This window comes from Oratosquilla oratoria, chromosome 22 (assembly GCF_046742065.1).
Source record: "Oratosquilla oratoria isolate Oo_2021 chromosome 22, ASM4674206v1, whole genome shotgun sequence".
Taxonomy (NCBI): domain Eukaryota; kingdom Metazoa; phylum Arthropoda; class Malacostraca; order Stomatopoda; family Squillidae; genus Oratosquilla; species Oratosquilla oratoria.
In genome coordinates this window covers 56,039,513-56,057,374 of record NC_134798.1, presented here as the reverse complement: position 1 = coordinate 56,057,374, position 17,862 = coordinate 56,039,513, and the positions used below count along the sequence as shown (strand labels likewise).

Genomic DNA, 17,862 nt, shown 5'->3' with positions numbered 1-17,862 from the left:
GAGTTCGAATCCTGCCCAGGACTGAATTAATTTCAGTATCGTTGCGCTGCGAGTCGTTACTCCAGCTCTCGTGGGCGGGGAGTTGGTGGTGTGCGTGTTAGGTCACAGCATTACCCATAGATCGGTCATATATGAGCTCTGAGCTCTCTTCCGGTAGGGTGAAAACTGTCAATCACGAGTCCAGCACGTGATCCAAGACCATGGTGAAACACACACAATCATCACTAACACTAATAATAATATCAGTTTGTAGTTTATTTATATATTTATTTATTCATTTACTTATCTTATTTGTTTATATATCTATTTATTTATTTGTATTTTAAGGGGGGAATAATCTAATTTTCAGTAATAGTTTTTCATCACATCAGGTATCCTTGGCTTCAGATCCTTTAAATATCGAGGCTTAGTTGAATAAACAATACTCTTCACTCCCCCCCCCCGAAAAGAAATGTAATGTAATTAAATGTGGTGAACGTGGAGGCCAAAGCAATTGTCTACATCTTCCAATACACCTGTTAAGGAATTTTCCGTTTAGAAACTACCTAACCTAACAACGTGACAAGGTGCTCATGTGGTGACGTTGTCTCAACCTCCAACGCCGGACACACCGGAGATGTCTGCTTCCCTGGTCGGTCCAACCCAGATTCATGACGTCACCAACTCGAGCGGAGGTGTGTCCATTCGTCAAGGCTCACAGCTCGCTCACGAGGATCACAGCTAAAGGGAAGGCGGCCAATCAGAAGGCTAGACGTTCCAACGGGATCCGTCCATGATCCCACAGCGGAATTTAAAAGGACGACCTCTTGCCAACGGAGATCATAACAGCCTCTTAAAGCGCTTCAAAACTGCAACACTGTCCATCAAACGTCGATTGTACCTAGCCCTAGTCAGACCGATTCTGTGCCAGTCCCCGGGATTGAGCCAGCTGATATGTCCCACTAACAACCACGACCATCAGAAGGTTCATAAAGCCGCAGTCAAGTTCGTCACGGGTTCTAGAAGGACGTCCTTTCACCATCCTTACTGACCACAATCTTCTCACCAACGCACTGGACAGGGTATCTGTCCACCACTCACCAAGAGTCTCTCAACAGGTGTCATTCTTGTCCCAAAGTGACACTCATATTAAATACATCAAGGGAGAAAATAACCATGTAGCTGATGCCTTGTACAAGATTGCCTGTAGTGTCATCCCTGAGCACCGACCTATCGACTATGCATTCATCGCAGCCTCCCAGACTAACGACGGAAAACTCCATCACCTCCGCCAAGATAACGCATCCTCCCCGCAGCTCCGACAGATCCTCTATACTTCCACTCCAGTGTGATGCGGCACCTCTATAGGCAAATCCCGACCATACATATCGGCCTGTCATCGCAAGGATGTGTTCTCGGCGTTCCAAGACCACAGTCATCCTGGAATTCGGGCAACAGAACGTCTCCTCACGGATTGCGTCGTCTGGCCTGGAATCAACAAAGACGTCAGAGAATGGACCGTGCCTGCTTTACCTACCAGTCATCAAAGGTGACGTGCCACGTCTATGCTCCACCCCATCGCTTCCCCGCACCCACAAAACGCTTCCAATCGGTCTATGTGGACATTGTGGGCCCCATACCTCCCTCTCGTGGCATGCGTTACCTGCTCACTTGCATCGACAGGTACACCAGGTGCCCAGAAGCGATTTCTCTACTTGATATCTTTGCTGAGACAACCGCCCGTGCCTTCCTCTCAGGTTGGGTATCCAGATTTGGCGCCCCTCACGCCATCATCACCGACAGGGGCATCCAATTTGAATCTGACCTCTGGTCCAGACTCCTTACCCTCCACCCTGCTCGCTTCCAAAGAGGGGTTGTGGTGTGGTGACGTTGTTTCAACCGCCGACGCCGGACACGCCGGAGATGTCTGCTTCCCTGGTCGGTCCAACCTAGACCCTTGACGTCACCAGCGTGAGCGGAGGTGTATCCACTCGTCAAGGTTCACAGCTCGCTCACGAGGATCACAGCTAAAGGGAAGGCGGCCAATAAGAAGCCTAGACGTTCCAACGGGACCCGTCTGTGTTCCCACAATGGGGTTTAAATGGACGGCTCCTTCATGAACAGTTGCAGTGACCTCACTCCCGACGAGACTGTTGATCTCTCTCAGTTAGATGAAGGTGATCCCCTTATCTGCCCCATCGTTTTGGTATCGATGCACACATACTCAAACGTATGCCAGACAACATAATCTCACACATGACGACACTATACAATAGCTCACTAGCACCTGGGTACTTCCCACAACTATTCAAGGCCTCCCACACCATCCTCATTCCTAAACTCCAGAAACCCGTCTCAGCCCCCCTTTCATATCGGCCGATCTCCCTTCTGGAGTACTTTGGTAAGGTGTTTGAGCACGTCCTATGCCGCCGCCTGACCGCGTACCTAGAGACGGAGAATGTGCTGAGGGATTGCCAATTTGGTTTTCGGCTATGGCGCGGTGCAGACGACGTAATATCCATGATCACTCACTGGATTCAAAGACCGCCAGACAGTCGCCCTGGTGAGGCCATTTTGGTTTGTGAGGATATGGAGAAGGCATTCGATACTGTCTGGCATGAAGGCCTTAAGTAAAAATTGTACCACAATTTCGACTTTGCCCTGCCGTTCACAAGGTTGCTCTGCAACTACCTGGACGACGGGACAATAAGAATAAAGTGGCGGGGCTGTCTGTCCCAACCTTTTGTGTCGAAGGCTGGAGTACCGCAAGGGTCAGTTCTTGCCCCCACTCTGTACAATCTATATACGAATGACCTGCCAAAGCCAGCTTATCCACGCAACTAGGCTCTAACTCTTTCGTATGCGGACGACACTAACAACATCAGCAGACACAAAACGCTGCAGGGAGCGTTACACGTAATGCAAAACATCCTTGACGGGGCACACGCGTGGGAGCAACAGTGGCGCATTAAGACCAACGCGTCGAAATGCAATGCTGTATACTTCTGCTGCAAGCGAACCAACAGAACAATCACAAACACTCCTCTTAAAATAAACAACACAAACATCCCAGTGAAGGACCATACCTGTGTGCTGGGTAGTACACTTGATAGTGGCCTTACCTGGACCCCACACTTCCGCAAGCGGGGAGCGAAGGCTAGGGCTGTGCTGGGAAAGCTGAGACGCTTCAAAACTACAACACTGACCACCAAACGTCGATTGTACCTAGCCCTCGTCAGACCGATTCTGTGCCAGTCCCCGGGACTAAGCCAGCTGACATGTTCCACTAATAACTAATAGCATCAGAGGGTTCAGAATGTCGCTGTCAAGTTCATCACGGGTTCGCGATGGAGCGACTTCAGAGCCACTGAGTCTCTACACCGATTTTCCAACATCCGTCCACTCAACCAACACAAACACAAACTTCACTCAAGACACCTAGAAAAACTGCACGACAGACACAAACACCTGATACAACACATTACACCTAGACCACACCGTACAGACTATCTGTCAGCTGCGCCCCTCCCACGTGTGGTGTACACGATAAGTCGTGTATAGCCGCGCTTATCAGTAATGTATCCCTTCACCAGCTTTGACTGGTGATAACAACAATAATAATGCTAGTAATGATGATAATCTAATGATAATAATGGTAATGATAATAATGTATTTAGCCCATTGATTGTCAGGCATCAACCCTCTATGTGTAGAATGTACACACAACTACATAAACTTTTTCTTCTACTGAAATTATTTTCATTTCTAACTTTCTCTCCTACTACATCTTCTTATTTCAGTTTACCTACTACTAAAATTATTTCCAATTTCTCTATCTTCCCCCAAGACTAAGCCTCCAACTCGTTTTCTAACTTTGTTGGATGGGGATAAGAAAAATAAATATTCCCACGTAACCTAACGGTTACACATTAATCCAAGTCTTCAACCCCAAGTCTCCTGCCCGTACCTCCAAAGCCACGACACCACGAAATAAATATCTCTAATCGCCCGGTGGCAAAAGCCCTCTTTTATACACAACTATCTTTTCATTTTCTTACAGACATTTTTCCCCTCACACAAAAACCGATCCCCCACGAGTGGGTGGTCTTAGAAAGTCGGAAGCTGCACCAGGCCCATGGAATGGGGGCCGGCCTTCCGAAGGACCGCGGAAGGCGGCAGAACCTTTTTTCACGGAAAATTGCAGAGCTAATTAGCAGGAGTCTTTTCATGGTGACTAGAACGAGGTTTCGGAGATGCCTGTGAGGGTTTATCGGTGTATCATATCGCTTTTACAGATGGGAGATTGGGGGGCACTCTGGGTGCTTCGTAGCTAGCAGGAACCAGTGATTCTTTATCGGTGCATCCCACCGTTTATATAAATAGCTGGGAGATCGGGGGCACATGAGGTGCTTCGTAGCACGTACGTGAAACGCTAGTACCATATGATGTATATACTCCACCAACATTCCAAAAGAAAACCTTTTCATGCCTGGTTAAGATTTCATTGGCACGCATATGCTCAGGACACCTTCCAACATTTATACAGCACAACATAGACTCAACTGCCACGAGGAAGATGCAGAACACCTCAAACTACATTGCTCTACGCTAACAATCTCTAGACGACAATATGATTTCTTTGAATGACATGTGGACCCACCCGGAGGCAGTTGCCTGATAACTACAGGTTGATGATCTTCTGTAAGATAGACAAGGAACAACTGATTAATTGACCGGTGATAGGTGTGTGTCTGATTCTGGAATTTTACCCTATAATCAAAGTGAGGTTTACTTCACTTGGCGTTTCTGAGTGCTTGCCTTCATGAATTGTTGGGTAGATTTGCAGTTATTATGCGGAGATTGTAAATTATCCATATGTGACCATAAATAAGACTGTATTGTAATTAGCAACATGTTTGTCAACAAACTGATTTCACTATTTGGCTAAGCAAATTGACCCAGTGTCCACTGTTTAGGAGAAAAAGTGTGTCTAAAGAGGACGTCTGGGCCATAGGCAATCACCCTGTGACGTTTGGCCCAAGGAAGGTAGGACACTTGAGCCATGAAGCAATATAAGTAAACGATTTTCTTAAATATCCATCTATCTACATACCAAGGGTCCCTTCCCTGTCATAACGGAGGCAGCCTTCTGAAATTTGATAAACTAATGTTAATTAGTTTCTCAATATCACAGTTAAATATTCAGCGTTTGGTGAAAGGTGGTGTGTTTAGCAAATCGTTTACAACCTGGGATAGTGGTAATAGGTGAGGTGTGTGACATGAAACAACAAACTACAAAATATATACGAGAGTATTATGAAACAATCATAGAATACGAAATATGAAAGATGACTCTACACTACAAAATATAAAAGATGACTATACACTACAAAATATAAAAGATGACTATACACTACAAAATATAAAAGATGACTATACACAACAAAATATAAAAGATGACTATACACTACAAAATATAAAAGATGACTATACACTACAAAACATAAGAGATGACTATACACTACAAAATATAAAAGATGACTATACACTACAAAATATAAGAGATGACTATACACTACAAAATATAAGCAGAGTATTAAAAACATATTACCTAATATAACATTAGTAAAGAAAACACTACAACATATAAACAGGACGTTGAAAACAGCATATAATCTTATATGTCGTTAAAAACAAAATCATTTTTGTAGCCCAAACGTCCGCCTTGGGTGGCCCTCGACCAAACGTCCGGTCACCTTGTAAAGGACCTATATAAGATGGACGCGCAGAGGTACACTTGTGAAGACTGCTAATTATTGATTGGGGAACATTTCTTTGTGAGGGTATCAATTCATTCTTTTCTGCAATAGCAAAAATGTGATTAACGAGATGAAAACGAATGGAAATGGATCTGTTGTAATATCATAATATTATTAGTAATCTAATTGTGACAGTCAACCAAAATAAAACTATTATCGATTGGTTAACTCCATTTATGAAACTTGAATCTATTAGATTCGTGTCCAATAGCAGTGTGTCTAATGTATATTACATGACGCGTCCTTTAGAACGCCTTTGTCCACGTCATCGATCACCACATTACCTTTGTTCAAATATTCATTACGCTTCATTTTGTATACTCCGATTCTAGGTTTAGGAGCTATTGAATTCCTTTATCTGTCAGCTGTCTGTTCGAAAGAATCGTACTTAAATCAGGATTGATAAATTTATTCAATTTATTATTTTCAGTGGAAATAGGTTTCGTCACCTTTCTTCCTCCAGATTTAGTATAATTTGTCCTTATCATGTTCCTAGACGGTTTGTTTATATAAAAAACGTGAATTCCACACATTTTCTCTTGCATTTATCTAATTACACTGGGCTATTTGAAAAGGAGACAATTAATTCCGTTTATCTGTTTCTATCAAAGGTAATTGATTTTCTATCGGCCTTTGTTGATGATCACTGCGTACTCAGATTAAAGTCACAATTTAATTAGTAGTGTGTAAACCAATTAGTAATGACTCACGAACTGTGAAATGACTGCCACAGGTTGTACGTAGTTTCATTTCATAAGATGTCGCAACCAAAATTTTACATAACGATTTAAATGATTTCGTTGATCAATAATCGTTACAAATGATCGATAACAACGTCTTCTGGAGTGATAATTTTATATAGTTTGGTTATGTCAAATTCATTTCACCTCATGTGTGAAAAGTTATTGTATATTCGGAAATTTGCTTCCAATACCAACGCTGCCAATAATAAATAACACTGTCATGCACAGCGAAACAAAGATCGTGACAAAAATGTGGAGTAATTTTACTCATTGTATCTAAGATTCGTATCAGTGTATTCCGATACTTTGGGATGCCGTTGATACAGCTTAGGCATTTGGTTATTTTGTTTCAGTTGGATATACTCATGAACTGCTTGGAAGCAAAATATACTGGTATTTCCTTGCATTGGCGTTTGTTACTTTTTGAGGCTTACATATACTGTACATCCAAGGCAAAATAGCATTGGACAAAAATTCACTGGATAGAACCCCTACCAGACAAAACAGGTATACGGACATTTTTCCACACGGACATTTTCCAACATCCATTTTCATGTGGACATTTTCCCATATTTAATTTATTTTTACAATAAAAAGATTATTTAATCTCACTGTTTTATTATCAAAAGTCTTAGGGTATATTAATAACATCTTAGGGGTATTTTGACATAGTTAAGATGATCCCTTGAACCTAAGAATAAGTCTTCTGGGATGTACATTATACCAACACCACAGAACTCTTTCGGTTTCCTCCCAGCCCAAACATATGTTGAGACTATTTTCAATCTAAGAAAAAAAAAAAAAATCTACTCAACTTCCATAACCATGTTAATCTTCGGGCATGGTAGTGGACTGGCCATTCTTTGCATTTGCAAAGAAACTTTAATAAAACTATCTCACAGACGAATATTGGTGATTGTTTCTTGTGACATTTGAAAATTCGTTAACAAAAGTGAATAGTGAAAAAGATATCAGCGTAATTATCAATAACGGTATCAAATCATCCAAGCAATGTATTTCAGCCTCTGAGAAAAGAAATAAGATTCTAGGACTGATTGCACGATCTTTTGACTTCAAAAGTCCATCACTCATTAACAAGCTATAAATCATTAGTTCGTCCACATTTCGAATATGCTGTTTCCGTATGGTCACCGAATCCCATTAAAGACATTGGCAGACTAGGAAAAGTACAACGGCGAGCCAAATAAACTGATTCCAAATATCAAAAATAAATCGTACGAAAATCGACTAAAACATAAAATATCTGGGCAATGTGGTTAAGTTCGAAGCTTTAAAAATAATTTAGATAAATACCTAAATAAGACGCTGTTATTATTTATTTCATATTATTTGTTATTGTTTTGTTATCATTTTTCTGTGTGATTCTCATTTATTATTAGTTATATGTCAATTTATTTTTATTTACTATTTACCTGTTTGTTTATTATTTAACTATACCTATGTGTTTATTTATGAACTTTTTTATATTTACATTATTATATTTTTATTTGTTTATTTATTATTATTATGATTTTTTTCTCACACGACCTAGATGTGGACCAAAAGGTCTCATGTCGGCATGCTCCGCCTTTATAATTCTTTGTACTAGATACAGGGGTAGCATGACGTTTGCACACACAGTATTGGTAAATCTTCATGTTACGATTTATTCTTGTTTTATTTACGATAGTCAGATTTACATACCGTAATAACCTAATCTAATTTAATTAGGGTGACGATTCTTTAAGTGTTTTTGGTTGAAGTGACAATTCTTCGGATGGGCTGTGCTGGGGTGATGAGTCTTCATGTTGACGTTCTGGGGCGACAATTCTTTAAGTGGTTCTTCAGCTTCCTTCTACACATTATAACAAATTGTTATTTTCTATTCCTGTATTCAGTTTATATGTACTGAATTACAGAAAATCTGAAAAGAATGATTGAAATTATAAATATAGACTGATTTGATGTATCATTGAGTTACCCATATATTTGATCCGTTTTCTGTGAAGAAATATTTGGATTTTCTGTGACCAGGTTTTCTGTAGCACGCTATAAGCCGGGTCCAGCAAGAACCTCGTTTTTTTCCAGATTTCTTTGTTCTTAAACCTCCATTTGCATGATATATGGTGCATTTCCATATTTTCATGCAACCTGTACAAGGGATATGTAAGAAAATTACACTAATGGATATACTGGTATACCTGCAAAGTATACCGCAATGAACATAAATTTCAAATGTTTTTGAGAGGTAGTAGTAATGCTTACCCTTTGGAAGGCGCTTATTCAACCGATCCTGGACCACTGTAGCCAACTCTGGTCACCACATAAACGAGGAGACATCCAGAAGCTTGAGGCTGTCCATAGGAATTACACCAGGCATATCAGAGGGATGAAGGATCTCAACTATTGGGATCGCCTGGAAGCAATGGGCCTCTACTCCAAACAAAGGAGGAGAGAAAGGTATAGGGCGATCTATACATGGAAAATCTTAGAGGACCTTGTTCCTGACCCCACGCCCTCAACAATCAAGCCGTATCACAGCATAAGGCACGGGCGCAAAATAGAAACGAGTTGAAAATTGACATTCTTATCCCAGTTTTGAATTTTGAATTATTTTCTTGAATCATAATCATTTCCACAGTGGCGGCGCCAGGGGGGGGGGAGCTTGGGTGGGCTTTAGCCCCCCAAAAAAGTGGCCAGCTCCCCCATTAGCTCCCCAACTGAAATGAGCAAATATGAAATTTAAAACACTCATTGAAATACTTTTATTAAGTGGAATTTTTAATTGCCAGGGCTAAAGATTTGTCAGCCATCAGTGCTAGCACAACCATTAACCCCCTCCCCTTCTGAAATGAGGATGATATATGTGTATTATCATATTACTATTAGCCCCCCAAAAAATTTGTTCAGCCTCCCTTAGCCTCCCCAACTAAAAATTCCTGGCGCCGCCGCTGCATTTCCAGTATCGGAAAATGACTACCAACTTACGTATCAAAATCACTACATGGCATACAAAACAAAGCTACTAACTTCCAAGAAGGAAATCTAAATGGCATGCAAAGTCTTGAATATCACACATCATGTGGCTGATAACCTGAAAAATATGAAATGTCGACAATTTGCATCGTATGACTAAGGTGTGGCCTAACGTAGATCATAAATGGTCTTCGGTACATTTTATATCACGTTTATTTCAGTGGACATTTGATTTCTTATTTCAGACAAACAAATCCATTATTTGCGTAGCAAAGTTCATAATTATATGCAGAATGAATTCATTCTAATTTATGAAACAGAAAATCACCAAATTATCAAATCCTTTGATGTCAGTTCACTTGCTAAATTTTCGAATTAAATATGAATTCGAAAATTTTATGAAGTCGATCTGTAGCTCTAGCATAAGTAACGTTTATTGGTAATGATATTTACTATAAAATATTTTCTTATAACGAAGGCAATTCCTTAGAGTGATTTCAATACAAGAATCTGAGTATATATATATATATATATATATATATATATATATATACATTTATATATATATATATATTTATATATATATATATATGTATATATATATATATATATATATATATATATATATATATATATATATGCACAATGATGAAAAATGTCACTATTGTAGCTCTCAAATCTTATTTCAGAATGATTGGAACCAATGGGCATATTAGATATTTGATCGAAGATAGCTTGTAGGACTATGATGGGAAGAAGTTGTCCATTTTAATTTCCAACTGTCCAGGTGATTGATTTCATGGACAAACTACGGACATTCACTACGAAACTGGAACTCTGGAAAGGGAAAACATGCTAACAATCTTAGCATGTTCGGACATCTTGTTGAGGCACTTGATAAAATCAAAGATAGTGGAAAACGAAAGTTGGTGTAACTTGTCCGGGGGGATTGTGTCCAGAAGGGATTATGTCCGGACACCGTGCAAATACATCTGGCTTTTCTGCGAATGAAGTTACAGCATTACATCCCTGAACTGAGTTAATTTGATTTAAAAAATCATCATGAACCCGTTCGTTGTTAACATGCACCTCCCTTCAGATAACACGCACAAAGAATTCCTAGAATTGGTGAACGAATCAATTGTAAACTATGTATTGAAAACAATTTCCCTGGTCAAATTTCGGTCTAAAACGAACGCGGTATATCTTGTCGTAGCTGACATTGCTCTGAACTTGTTGCTGATGTTCTTTAGTACTTACCTGTGAGAGTGAGGATCTTCATCGCCTTTGAACATGAAAACTAAACATCGAGGACGACTTAATGTGGAGCATGACCTTCGAGTATGCGTCTCTAATACTACCCCAAGAATTGAGAAACTTGTTTGTATAAAACAAGCACATCTTTCATACTAAAGTTTAATATCGTTCGTTGATAAAGTAACTGCAGTTTCGCTCCTGCATGTGCAGTATTACTGTGCATTGTTTTTTTGTTGTTGTTAATGTTTATTTGATGAATAAAGTCATTACAATATGAACCGTTTGATATACATTGCGACACCATTGTATTTTTAATTGGTCTATATTACCATTCTATATTCTGTGTCAGGTTATTGGGGGTACGGGTCAATGGTCTAATGACTAGGGATGTATAACGGGAAACAGATCGAGAATTCCTGTCCTAAAAAGGTAGAAAAAAAATGCAGACACATAACATAAAAATAATATATATATATTTTTTTTTAGACTAACGTTATGTCTATTCTAATACTATCAAAAAACGAGTCTAATTATTATTACTATTATTATTTTCATTCGCTTTTAATAGTAAGATAAGTGTGGAGTGAAGGGGGTGGATGGAAATGGAGTATGTTAGGGATGGAATGGGTGGGAGTGGCTTTTATGCCTTTGTTTTTTGTCTACCTCCCTTATAAGGGGAAAAGCCTTTGGTATATGTATCTATGCTTTTAATGGACATTTCTTATACTTTAAGCTGCTGAACCTTATTTTAATGACTAAAAGAAAACTTTTTTATGGAACTTGGGGTTCAATAGTGCAAATTAAACGCATATTGGTATAACTTGCACAAAATAAAACATACGAAATTGTGAGAGTACTTTATAGACCACAGGCAGAATCCGCGACATTTGATCACAAAATAGCAGATGCAACATTCAGATGAAGTGTGAAAGTTTCATCGTCGCACAAAGATGAATCATTAATGTATAAATATAGTATTCTGCCATTTGGAACTATGAGCAAGAACGAGACAGAGAATCACACTTAGCCATATAATTATATTTTTCAATGTGATATTACAACGTGAAAAGATAGTGTGGATGAATAAAGTTTAGATGATGAAAATTAGTTTTGCATTTTTTTTAACTGTGAAACGACTCAGTATTAGTGATAAATAAAAATCTATGTTTTGAAAGTTACAATTTGTTTATTTCATTAAAGAGGATTCCCCGTCGTATTTAAAACACTTGGAAGCTTTGAATCATAATTTAGATTTGTGGTATCATAGCACGAATTAATCATTTTAATGAAATTGATTTACTTGGTTTTTGTTTGCACCAGGACAGCAGTGTGGGTGAATAAATTACAAAGGATTACAAAGGCGGAGCAAGCCTACAAGAGACCTTTTGTTCCATAACTAGGTCGGATGCGAAAAAAAATAATGATAAATAAATAAATGAAAATATAATTATATAAATAATAATAAATGAATAAAAATATAATAATATGAATAAGGATAAATAAATAAAAATATGATAATATAAATAATAATAAATAAATAAAAATATAATAATATATAAAATAATTGATAAATAAAAATATAATAATATGAACAATAATAAATGAATAAAAATAAAATAATATAAATAATAATGAAAAATAAATAGATAGATAAAATTTCAGATGCTTAAAAGATTCATTCATTTAATTTAGAATACGAAAAAGTTCACACTGTTATCAAATGACCTGTAACCAAATATCTGGATACCGAAAAAGCATTGCTTGTCGGATGGTAACTTGTTCTAATAAAAATTTAGCTTTTGTAATCATGACATGGCTATGGACTAATATGGCGGTTTTTTTTTAACCTAAGTTTCCTCTCCCAGTGGACTTCAACAAACCTTATAGTTTTGCTAAGCCGCATGTACGATAGCATTGTTTTTACGCTGACGATGTCTAGGAAGGAGGGTTTACAAGCTGAGTTCATGAAAGTGGGTAGTTTGTCCGACCGTAGAAAACCTTCAACTGCTCAGGATGAACATTCTTCCCATACAATTAGGCAAGTATTTCTCCCCTTTGTTGTTCATGATATCGTTAAATAAGAGATGTTTTTATATATTATTTTTCTCTTATTTTTTAAACTTGTCCGTGAACAAATATGTTTATTTGCAGGATGACTAGAGAGTTTCTAGAAGCACACATGGATCAATGCTTTGTTAATGATGTACTTTATCTGGTTGGTAAAGGTAAGTAATACATGTTTGTAGTTGTACACTTTTCCGTCCAGATTTATCCAACTACTCTACTTACTTATGATAAGTAAGGCACTGACCTCATTTCCTTGTTTCTTCCAGGTTTCCGTTGCGTTGAAAACCTGGACGCTTTCCGCTGGATCACAAGCCTCTGTCTGGACGACAACGCTGTCTCGAGTTTCGCTGGCCTCGAGGAACTGCCGTGTCTGAGGAGTCTTTCTTTAGTGAACAACAGACTGACCTCTCTGGAGGGTGCCAATCGCCTGAAGTTCCTTGTATCCCTTGATGTTTCCGGGAACCTCATCACCAACATCGACCACTTGAGTAAGTCCTTGGGGTGTATTGTTTTCGCTGTCTGCGTGTACTTCTTATGTCCTTTCCTTACGGGTGCATTTTCTTCCATTTCCAGGGTGTCTTCCGCACCTAACCATCTTCTACATAAGTCACAACAACCTTTCTGCTTCCCAAGACATCTTTCATCTCATTTTGTGTCCTTATCTGGAATGTGTAGATTTGTCATACAACCGTCTGGAGGGCGCAGCCATTCTAAAAGTGGGTCCCTGTCCATCTTGTGTTATTATCTGATATGATATTTCATGTGTATCCCTGCTTTCGTAGAAAAGTATTTTTCTATGTTCTTCATTTTTTTTAGGTAGTGTCGTGCATGGACAATCTTTTGGTTCTGTGTCTGGAGGGTAACCCGGTTACCAGTTTGCCTTGGTACCGTAACCACGTCATTGCCTCCTGTCGAAAACTCTCCTTCTTGGATATGGAGACCATCCCTCGGCTCGAAAGATGCAAAGTGGAGACATGGTGAGCTGGACTTTGCTAGGTTTTCATTTGTTTATGCTATTACGAATGAAATATTTGAAATGGGATCTATATTTCTGTTTATTTAATTCTACAGGTGTGACAACACCGATGGCGTTCTCGCTGGGGCTCTTGGATATAGGACACCGACAAAATCCCTACATGCTGCAAAAGAAGGTAGGATCCAGTGGGAAGGCATTGTTGTAGTACTTTGTCGTTTTCTTCATTTTTATATATGAATTGAAGATTGAGAGAGGCATGAGTGGGCGGAGAGAAGGGTTGCCGATTAAATGAAATGCCCTTGTTGTGTGTGTGGCGTGTTTTGCCCAATTGCTTGTGACCCAGGGCAATGACCGAGATTACGGGTTGACCCGTGAGAGGCAAGGGTGGAGAAACCCTTGGTGTGTATATAGATGGTTTAAGGAAATTTGCTGAGGAAGTTTCCCTGGATATGCATAACATATGTAATTCCAATTCAATTGGTCATGCTCCCTTCTTCATTCCCAGAGAATGGTGTGAGTGGACAGCTTCAAGTCAAGAAAGCTAGCTCAATGCACCCGCTTCCTCGACTCCCGTATTCTTCCATCAACTGGGGAGGTGCACGTCCTAAGTTGAGGACACCTTTGCGATCCATCCATGAAGATTCAGTTGCTAGATCTATCCAAGGGAATTTCTTCTACGGGAAGAAATCTATGAAGGAACCAAATCAAACTAGATACACGGGTGATTCCAAGAGAGAGAATCAGGGCATAAGGCTACCAAATGGAAATAGTCCTGTAGCGAAATTTGTTTCTTCACTCTGGAAGGGCATAAAACATCGTTATTCGCCAGCAAATATCGACCGTGCTGTCCAGTGAATTATGTCCATGTGTAAGCTGAAATCGGCACAGCACAGCGGCTGAAACCCTTTAGTATGTATGTATTTAACATTCCCTGAGAGACTGGGTATTTCTATATAGATGTATTGCATTATAATCTAATAAAATCATCAATATCCTGGTGTATTTTCATTTCACTGACACTCTAGGGTAGGGGCGTTCATTTAGGGACTTCTTGGAACCTCAGATATGTGAGCCTGATCCACAATTAGGGAAATGGGAAGGCTGCACATTTCCTCCGCTAATGTACACTATTTGGATCCTAACTTTTTTTAGTGCGAGATGGTTGAAGTAGTTGTATATTGTTGGGAGTGTAATGGAGTTAACCATTAGCGGAGTGTAGGGGAGTTAGACAGTGGGTGATAAGTGGCCTCGTATCTCAGTTGCGGTTTGCTGGGTGTCGTTAGGAACGTCTTTACATATCAGTGAAAGGGTTGACTCGGGTGGCAACTAATTACAGGGTGCTTCACGAGTCGAATACTTGTAGGTTCATCGTAAATGACATATAAGGAGAAGAAGAATGCGGAAGTTCAGGCATGGAAATTGAGGTGTTGGGTAGGATGACTTGATATTTTTGAGAGACATGTATGTGACCAGTCGGGGGTTCGAGTGGTCGTCGCCATGTGAAGGCGTCTTTGCTGCAAGTTGATGCACGATTCATTCTCTGTCTACGTCATAACTTGTGTGGAATAACAGTTATGTATAATCGCCGTCTCTAAGACAGGTGGGCAAGCATGATCTTTTATACTCTTTCACTGGAAGGGTACTATCTCCTAGCAATAGTAGTGTGGTCTATACTGTAGATGCATATGATGAACCGAGGAACTCTAGGGAAGTGGAATATGGTTTTCGAGAAAGCACCACAAACTCAAATCAAATACTGGAAAATGCAAAATAACAGCAGCTTATACATATAGGTAATTTTGAAATACATAACTATTTACAGCAAAATATTATAAGAACTTGTTAAGTACAGACACGCATATATGTGTACATACACACACGTATATATGTGTAAAGATGCGTGTGCTATTTTTACTATGCATTATCAAGAAGCTTTTCTCGAACAATATATTTGTTAAGAAATAATCTTCTACTATTGACAAATTTGAAATAGTACCTCATGCGTACTATTCCGCTAAATTTGTGTTTGATTGTTGAGAGTTTATTGGCATTATAATTAATGATTGTAGTTTTATGTAACGCGAAAACATAAAATAATGATTAAATTCAGTTCTGTAGTAAATTTGTGGAAATATTGTATCTTTATATAATTATTTACGAGAACTGAGAAAAATAAAAAATGGCAACACTGTTATGATTTGCGAAAACATAAAATAATGATTAAATTCAGTTCTGTAGTAAATTTATGGAAATATTGTATTTTTATATAATTATTTACGAGAACTGAGAAAAAGAATAAAATGGCACCACTTATGGTTTCCATTTCATAACGCAAAAACGTAAAATAATGATTAAATTCAGTTCTGTAGTAAATTTATGGAAATATTGCATTTTTATATAATTTATATATAAATATGGCAACACTGTTATGATTTGCATTTCGTTATTGTTCGCACAAGAAAGCACAAGCAACCGTTCCGGGATTGTTTAAATTCACAGTGTAAATTTTGACGATGTTTTGTGTGATGTGACGAGTAAAACGTACATTTCTTAATACAGTGAACCTTTGCTTGTACGATTCAGTGTAAGTGTTACGGATCAGTGTGTAAATACTTGGAAAATATAAGGAGGAAGAAATGTTCCCTCCCGAGTGTTCAGATGACAAGAAGTTTCCAAAGCAAAATATATACAATCACGACCAGGAAGCCCAATCCCTGTCTACATTTAAGGTTAGTAAATAATTATTAGTTTGTTTTTAAGGAATATTGATATACAGTTACAGTAGCCTTGGGTATGTCTTCCTTGTAATACAATTCTAATGTCCAGTTTTTGAACGTTAAATGCAATTTTATTTCAAGTTGACACATTCGTTTTAGAGGCATGTTTATCTGATTTCCGTACATGAGAGTATTAATTAATCGAAATGTGTTGATATTTCATGGTTTGAATGTATCGCAACGTTTGAATTACTCGGTACCTTGAACCCAGCCATGACTTCCGAGTGTCAATCTGGAAATCGTGTGATCGATGAGAGGGTAGCACTTCGAACGCAGTGATTAATTAGATTAATCCATAGCTGCGCAGAAGCCCTTTACATATATCATTCTGGTACATATTAGTTACATTTATGTAGTGTTATTCCAGGCTATTTTTACTCAAATTGTCACCTTATAATGACCTAAGTTCTGTGTCTGTTTGTGGAATATACCTATTCCAGTTGATATAGCAACGGTGGTCACATGATTGTCTCGTACTTTATTAAGAACAATTTTATCTTATTTTATGGCATAACGGCATCTAGTGGTATAATTATGACTCGCGCATATTATTGCCATTATTTGCTCCTATTCACCGTGTTGGCTTGTGCCTAGCGGTATGATATAGGATAATAGGTATATACTGGGCGACGCGACGCGACGATACGAGAAAGCCTGAGGCAATATGGACTCGGCTGAAGCCTATGAGGCTCTGTAGTTGACACTGAATGCGTAAATCCTACTTGAATTTGAATTGGACAACACTGTTTCGGTGTTTGGTAGACTAACTTGGTCTGGGATTCGTAGGGCAGAAATTGAAAGTGGGGAGGTCAAAAGTAGGTCCAGATTCGCCTACGAAGTGTTTGCTGCATATCTATGTGTATTTTCCACGTTCTCGATGATAAAATTCTCCCTCCCACACGCTGAACTCATCACTGACATTTTTAGAGTCCAAATTTGTATGTTTGTTTATTATCATGTGCTTGATTTTCGTTTATTATTAGTTATCTGTCAGTTTATTATAATTTACTATTTACCTGTTTGTTTATTATTTAACTATATCTATACATTTATTTTATTTATTGTTCTTTGTATTATACATACATACATATACCAAAGGCTTTTTCCCCCTACATGTGGGGTAGCCGCAAAGAAAAAGTCATAGAAACCACTCCCACCCGTTCCATTTCCCATATACTGTATTCCATTCCCCTCCACCCTCCTCCCTCCCTCTTATCTTGGCACCTCCTGGATGACGGGTCATCCCTGCATCCTGGAGAGAAGACGGG

At 38.8% G+C, this 17,862-nt stretch overlaps 1 protein-coding gene across 1 annotated transcript; it reads left to right on the top strand.

Moving 5' to 3' along the window:
• Positions 1–12,705: 12,705 nt before the first annotated feature.
• Positions 12,706–17,060, top strand: LOC143037390 (dynein axonemal assembly factor 1 homolog). Its single transcript, XM_076205528.1, has 8 exons — positions 12,706–12,812; positions 12,926–12,999; positions 13,108–13,329; positions 13,415–13,557; positions 13,658–13,818; positions 13,913–13,992; positions 14,323–14,538; positions 17,035–17,060. Exons 1-8 carry the CDS (start codon positions 12,706–12,708, stop codon positions 17,058–17,060), a joined length of 1,029 nt encoding a protein of 342 aa, XP_076061643.1.
• Positions 17,061–17,862: the final 802 nt, after the last annotated feature.

Coding starts and splice junctions, on each gene's coding strand:
- LOC143037390 (XM_076205528.1), top strand. CDS start 12,706: ATGTCTAGGAAGGAGGGTTTACAAGCTGAGTTCATGAAAGTGGGTAGT. Junction 12,813..12,925: donor CATTCTTCCCATACAATTAG/GCAAGTATTTCT, acceptor GTTTATTTGCAG/GATGACTAGAGAGTTTCTAG. Junction 13,000..13,107: donor ACTTTATCTGGTTGGTAAAG/GTAAGTAATACA, acceptor TGTTTCTTCCAG/GTTTCCGTTGCGTTGAAAAC.